Source organism: Ahaetulla prasina, chromosome 6 (genome assembly GCF_028640845.1).
Source record: "Ahaetulla prasina isolate Xishuangbanna chromosome 6, ASM2864084v1, whole genome shotgun sequence".
NCBI lineage: Eukaryota > Metazoa > Chordata > Lepidosauria > Squamata > Colubridae > Ahaetulla > Ahaetulla prasina.
Window position 1 is genome coordinate 62541572 of NC_080544.1, and position 7479 is coordinate 62549050.

General features: G+C 41.2%; 1 protein-coding gene across 1 annotated transcript; it reads right to left on the bottom strand.

The window, feature by feature from the left end:
- Positions 1-127: 127 nt before the first annotated feature.
- GOT1 (glutamic-oxaloacetic transaminase 1) lies at positions 128-7248 on the bottom strand. Its single transcript, XM_058188913.1, has 9 exons — positions 6977-7248; positions 4365-4546; positions 3753-3876; positions 3428-3540; positions 2721-2825; positions 2376-2526; positions 2017-2182; positions 1772-1914; positions 128-1194 (listed from the first exon to the last, which is right to left on the bottom strand). Exons 1-9 carry the CDS (start codon positions 7098-7100, stop codon positions 1058-1060), a joined length of 1245 nt encoding a protein of 414 aa, XP_058044896.1. The 5' UTR covers positions 7101-7248; the 3' UTR covers positions 128-1057.
- Between the last annotated feature and the right edge of the window lie 231 nt (positions 7249-7479).

Here is a 7479-nt window from a genome sequence, read left to right on the forward strand (position 1 = left end):
AGCAAAACAAAATTGTTCTGTCTTTTGTCCTCAAGCTCCTAGGAAGAAGCTATAATTATTTTATGTCAAGCATAGGATCATGATACTGCTTTAAAAATATAAACGTATAATATTTAAACACATTGGCTTATAAATGGGAGCTACATGAAGAAATATTTATTTATTCTACATTGAGGGATAAGGTACAATTATGGTTTACAGTCTTAGTTCATGCCAGACTGAAAGCCAGCAGTAATTACAATCTTGCTTCCTGAAAAACCCCACACAGCCCATAACTGCTAGACTAATTATTTTGGTATCTGCCCCTGGGGCACTGTCCTTTTGCTTCATCAGGCTCCGGTCAGATGGGGTCAGTTACATAAAGTGCAGAATGTACACATACAAGGCGTCAGGAAATGGTTGTATGCTTCCATTCTAGAAACAGGTGCTATTAATTCTAAGTGTGCAAATTGACAGCTCATATATAGAAAGAACAAGTCTTAAGTTTCAGTCCCACTGACACATAGATACATAGACACATCAAGAGGCAAGAACATACTTTTGGGACAATTGCAGTTTCCAATCATTCCTGAGCAACAAAGGAAGGACAGTGAGACTATCAGCTTAGTAAAACAAAATGACAGTTCTTCAGGCTATTAAAGGTCAGGTCAACTATTGCATGCAACCGCATGTTAAGTTCTACCTTTTTTGTTTTTAATCTCCCAAATCCAAAAACTGATTTGGAATCTAGTAAAGTTAGGAGACAAAATGTTTTAGAGGATTCCTTAATTATTTTTTTTTGAATGTATACAATTAACAATTTTCCTCCAGGTAATTTTCCATACATATGGTAATATAACAATATTTTCTCTCTTTCTCATATTCAGAATGAGCAGTTTTGGGGAGGAAAGGATTTGAAGCATAAAAATGGTAATGGAGAAAAGTTAAGCGGTGCTTTTTGCTCACCTGCCTTGGCTATTTTTGTGCATAAATTTCCCCTAACAGTGATAGCTTGTGTCTTAAAAACAGTTAAAATACTATGGAAGTGACATATATGCAATGCCCAATTTCAGGTTTCCTAGATTTTGGTGACTGCTTCATAGATGGATTTAGCAACATAATCCAGGTTCTTTGTGGTCAAACCACACATGTTGATACGGCCACTGGCCATCAGGTAGATGTGTTTCTCCTTGATCAGGTATTGTACTTGCTTAACTGGAAAAGAAAAAGACAAAATGTCAGGAGTTCTCACCAGAAACCTCAAACAACTTTTGCTACATTTCATATTTGACCTAGAAGAAAAGGCAAGCTGGCAAGTCCCTTTTGTTTTTTACCATACTCTGGGACACTTGATTTGGTCAATGAGAAATAAATAGAGAATATATTTTCTCATGCAGAGAAAATATAGTTAACATCCGCCAAGTGAAACAAGCCTGTTGTGAACTCTTTTCAAAATGAATGACATGACTAGAGTAATAGTGGGGTAGAGGCATGACAATTCATGGTAAAAATACAAAACCACCTGCCAACCCTTCAAATTAAGCCTGGTTGAGAAACATATCTCAGAGAGTGTCTCTTGTTTCAGAAAGACTGGAAATCCTTTCCAAAACCTTCATTTTAAAGAGCAACAAGGTCAACAGAGGAATGTTCTGAATCACTCGCTCATGCTTTACATTTTCCCAGGACTCAGCACCTCTCCCATCTTCTTTAAGGTCACAGTTAAATGCCTATACAGTTCTTCCTCTTGGCACCCTTAATCACCTACCCCATCCACTTGCCCCATTGTACTCACTGTTAAGGCCAGTAAAGCTAAACATGCCAATCTGCTCTGTAATGTGATGCCAAGTGCCTGGTGTACCCAGAGCCTCAAGCCGAGACCGGAGTTCTGCCCGCATCTGCAAGACCCGATCTGCCATTGTCTTCACATTGTCCTTCCTGCCACAGAATGCAAATGACAAGAATAACTTAAGATTTAATGGCTACTTTTTGTCAACATGGTTGTTACTGCTTAGCAAACAAGTACCGCTCTCTTCTTACCACTCAGCAAAAAGCTCTGGTGTGGTGAGCGTTGTAGCCACAATTCGTGCTCCTTGAGATGGTGGGTTAGACCAAGTAGTACGGACAATCTTTTCCATCTGTGATAGGACACGCTTCACGTTATCCGCATCCTTTGCCACAACGGACAGATTTCCCACTCGCTCATCTGAGGAAAAAGGAAAAGTACAACCATGAACCGAGAAACCAGCCCTGCTCTTCCCATATCAGAAGCTCTGTATAACCACCTGCATTCCAAAGGAATTGCCCCAAAAGAGCTCATAGTTTAATGTAACATAAAAATACAAAGGGGGGGGCACCCAAAATCTTCCAATTAAATAACAGATCCCGTGAATACTCACTGTACAGGCCAAAATTTTTTGAGAAGGATTGGGCACAGAAGAGTTCAAAGCCCTCCGATACAAAGAAACGTACAGCCCAAGCATCTCTATCCAGGCAACCCGAGGCAAAGCCTTGGTAGGCAGAGTCAAAGAATGGGAACAGGAACCGGCGCTGTAAGAATGGAACAGTGAGAGGTGTAGGTTTTAGACCTCCTCCGTAGTATCTTCAATTGCCTCCTGGGAAATGAATCTTCACATACTAGCTCTTTGTACTGGGATTCCTTTGCATCAAGAAGTTAAATGCATGACAATAATTTTGGAACATAAAATGCCTCTATCTTCTAGTGGTATCAGAAGAGTCAGTACCTTCATAACAGCAGCAATTTGTTTCCACTGCTCCTGAGTGGGGTCTGTGCCAGTGGGATTATGAGCACAAGCATGGAGGATGAAGATGGAAAACTCTGGAGCACTCTGGATAAAGAAAGCAAAAGAACTGGAGTTAACTAAAGTTGCTGAAAGTCAAGCATAAATAGGTTTCCATGTAATCTTGCAGGTAGTATAGCAGTATTAACATCTTTCTCATAAGTGGGAAATCTACTAACACTTATAAAATTCAGAAGATTATTAAGGAATAGGGCCAAAGAAAAATCAAAACATATTTTAGCATTTCCCTGCATCAAAATTATTCAGTCCCTTTTTCTACAGAATTCTGAAATTTGTCATAGATTTTTTGGGGGATGATTGATTGGGAGCATGAACAAATATAGTTTAAAAATACTTCAAAAGTACTATGCACGTACAGGTTCTGCTTCAGTACTTAGAATTCATACACATAGAAGAGAATCCTGAGTGGAATGAAGCAAGTAAAAGATGACCATCTTTCTGGCAATTGTTCAGTTAAGCGATTCTGAAACAATTCAGTGTAATAATGTTGCACTGACCTCTAGAATGTGCAGCTACTACAAATGAACTACACAGGAAGGTGCTCTCTGCCATGCCCATTGCCCAGCCTTATCTGGTGTTCTTTCCATATTACTATCTAATTGCCCCAACCTATAGGACACGTGATGCACCTCCAAATCAGAAAGGAATCCTTGAATGTCCAGACCCCTATTTGCTGCATCCCAGTAGCGATAGTTCCGGATGTCCTTGAAGCCAGCATCCACAAAGACAGATTTATGGTTTTCTGTGGGGAAAAAAGGTTCAAGTGAAGGTTGCCTTATGTGGTCTGTATTAAGAGGGTAGTGTTCCCAAATCCCAGCAATGAACAAAGGCTGTGCTGGAAATCATGAGAGCTGAAGTCCAAGCATCTGGATACATCACTTTGGAGAAATCAAGATTTTTTTTCTCTTTTTGTTCCACTCCAGATCAAACATATTAGCAACTCTCTGCACTTACCCCAGGAAGGATCAGAAATATAGATAGGGGTAGCTGTGTTGTTGGTTCCATTGTACCACCGTCTCAAAAACTCTGCTCCAATACGGAGAGCTCCAGTGCCCCCCAAGGATTGAACACCTCCCACCTGGAATAGAGAGAAAGAAATATTGAATTGTAAGGTGACCTTTCAAATTGGCATCCAAATTGCCGTAAGATCTGATATAATCAGATCTCTGCTCTCTCCAAATGGTTCCATCCAATCAAATTGCACAAATTCTACTACAAATGGGAGGAACATTATAACACAACAGTCTGTCCCTCCTTCTTAGCCCCAAATGTTTCTGATTCTCAAATTTCTTGACCTAAATGATTCATACCAAACAGGTAAAACTACTTGTTTCAACATAGTGCATTTCTCTCAAAAATGTGTTTTTAGAATTTATTCTCTAAGATCAATAGAATCATTTCATTAAAAATTTGTTGTTATTTCCTTTTTGTTTGGCAGCTGTATAATGATATTCAGTTGCGTCAAAATATGTAGCTGGGCTGGGTAGTTGATGAACCAACATTTCACAGACTTTTAAGAGGGAAACAATGATTGACAACAAGTTTCTTTTCTAGCCTCATGCTTACCCTGTTCTCTTTGATGGCTGGGCTATCCTCTCCTAGTGCAATTCGTGAGGAATTGGCACGGAAATCCGGCAAGCCCAGAATAGGCAAATATTCATGATTCAAATTGGTGTTCTTGGCAATCATCATTTCCACTTTCCGGACAACTGGCAATACCCATGGCTGTCCTTCATTTGTGCGGTAAGCTAAAGGAGAGAACAGAATTAGCTTAACAAATGCAAATGATAATGATGATGGGGTGGGGGGTGAGCAAGAATGCAAGGCACTTCTTATTCTAGATAGTTGGTTTTCACTTTAAAATCTTTGAAGTATGTAAGACTAACAACTATTTGGAGAGTTGTTAATCTTCCTGGAGACGATCAAATTGTTAATCTGACTGTTACAAATAAAAGATTGGGGAATTCTAAAGTTTATAACTGAATAGGAGCTTTGAGGCAAAAAACTCAAGTCAGAAAGAAATGTCTTGATAGTTAGAAACAGATTAAAATCATGAGGATACACAAGTAACAAAGTTGAGAAATATTGGGAACATTAGTACAAAGAGACTTAAAGAATTTCCTTTAAAGCAGAAAATTTTGGAATGATTTTTTGGCTATTCTACCGTATAATGATCAACAAAAGGATGAAAGAACGTGCAGGTCTAATGCAGGGGCAAAAATTACTGTTTAACGAAGAACTGACCTGCCCATTCAACTTGGAACTTTATTTTCTGGTGCAAAGTCTCCTTTCCCGTTTCTGCAAGACTCAGGCAGCAATCTCTCAAGGCCCTGCAGTGTGGCTCAACTAGTATTTGGACATCAGCCCAAATCTTCAACAGCAACATCCCAGTTAGAATATCTGGCACTAGAAGTCCACATACCATACTATACCATAACCATAGACACCAAAATCTCTTCCTCTTTTCCCATTGCTGGATATTAGTCTGTACCCAGAGAATTCAAAAAGGCTCCATAATATTGCTGATTAAACATAAGTAGCAGTGCTGAATCATAAAGGATTTCTGCAAATTTCAGGCTAGAACTCTATCATGATCACATATGTATTTAAATCTTCTCAAAAGCATAAGTAACACTGTAATCAAAATTCTGTATCTTTAGTTAACTATAAAGACCCACTTCCAAGTGGCACAGCCAAAATATATCCCTGACAATAAGTGGTACTGAAAACATCAATAGAATAAAGAAATGTGCATGGAAGATCATGCCAAAATGAATAGGTTTTCATCATTAAGAGTCATGGGACTGTGCCTTGAGAATTAGTGCAGGCATTTGGTAGACTCTAATTTTGGATGTCCTTTATAAAGCAAAGGACATTAATACTGCCCTCTGAGATCACAGCTTCTTACAAAAGTCTTTAGGCAGATCAGACCAGCCATTCCACATTCTGCAGGGTCCTTTAACTCTAATCAATGCATTGCAAATACTTCTCTGCTAATATTTGTCAGGAAATCCAACAGAAATGAAACCAAAGAAAAGAATAGCACAAAAAAGAATGGAAATTACACTAATCCTCATGAGTCATCAGTTTAAGTACTTTGGGTTCTAGTTATCTGGGTCAATAATTATCTAGCTCCAGTATACTACAAGAGCCAATTAGGTATAGGAATTGAGGCACCTTAACTGGCCCTGTCTTAGATAGAAAACCAGTGGAGTGGCATTGGGCCAGTCTCTCTCTCTCTCAGTCCCTAGGAAAGAGGCAATGACAAATCCCTTCCTAAAATCTTGCTAAGAAAACTGCAAGTTGTTCAGCAGTTGCCTGGAGTCAACAGTGACTTAAAAGCATCCACATTCACAAAACACCCTTTACAGGTAGTCTTTGAATTATGACCATCATTGAGCCCAAAATTTCTGTTGTTAACTAAAACATTTGTTAAGTGAATTTTGCCTTATTTTACAACATTTCTTGCCACAGTGAAGTGAATCACTACAATTGTTAAATTAGTAACACAATTAAGTGAATCTGGCTTACCCATTGGCATTGCTTGTCAGGTTCACAAAAGGGGATCACATGATCCCGAGATAATGCAACCTTCATAAATATGACTCAGTTGCCAAGAGTCTGAATTTTGACCATGTGACCATGGGGATGCTACAACAGTCATTAAGTGTGAAAAATGCTCATATGGTTGTATGTATGAAAAATGGTCATAAGTCACTTTTTTCAGTGCCGCTGTAACTTTGAACGGTCACTAAATGAACTGTTCCACGTCGAGGGCTACCTGTATTGTATTATTGTACTACTACCGGTAATTATTTTTCACACAGAAGAGGAATATATCCGCACGTGAAAAATCAAGTGCTTCATTGTCAAACCAACATAAATCCCTGTTCGGTGTAAAGAACCAACTGGATGGAGTTTACCCGTCGTCTCTTAAGACACTCGGGGCTGAGCTTTCAGGAATGCGGCTGCTAAGAACGCATCGCCTACATCGGCTGTCTGCTTCATTAAAGCCGATCAAAACTCAGCAGGGCCCCGTTGGAAATTCGGAGAGGGGCTCCCCTGGATCCCAGGGCTCTGCGAGGGCACCGAGCCCTTGGTTGCCTAAAGTGAAAACGCGACTGGAGGGCAGGAGACAGGCAGGCGCGCTCTCCTCCTCCCCGCCTTCACTCTCTCACCTCCCACTCCGAGATTGACCTTGCGAGGATCCTCGTCAGCTCGGAAATCTTCCGTAAGCTGGAAAACCGCCACCGGGGCGGCTTGGGGAACGGCGGCAAAGACAGATCCTGCTCCCGGAGCCATGGCGGAAGGGGTCCCAAGCAGCAGCACCACCAGCTGCGGCTCCCAGCAGTGCAAATCCGCTGCCCGCCTGGAGGAGACTTTCACCTTCACCGGCGGAGGCGGAGAGAGCCGGCCAATCCGTACCTGCCTTGCTCCTCCACCTTGGCAGGCAAGGGCAGGCACTGACCAATCAGGCTGCGGCTGTTGAGAGGGATGCCGAGAGCGCTCAGCGAATCGCTCGCGACCTCAGCCTGCCGGCCGCCGGCTCAACTAATCCAATGTTGCAAAGAATGGAAGTGGGAGGTGCAGCCAATCGGCGTCCCCTAAATTGTATAAAAGGAATGGTTACGCAAGTGTGGGCGGGCGAGGCTGGATTGCGTTGCGCTGCCTATTGGCTGGC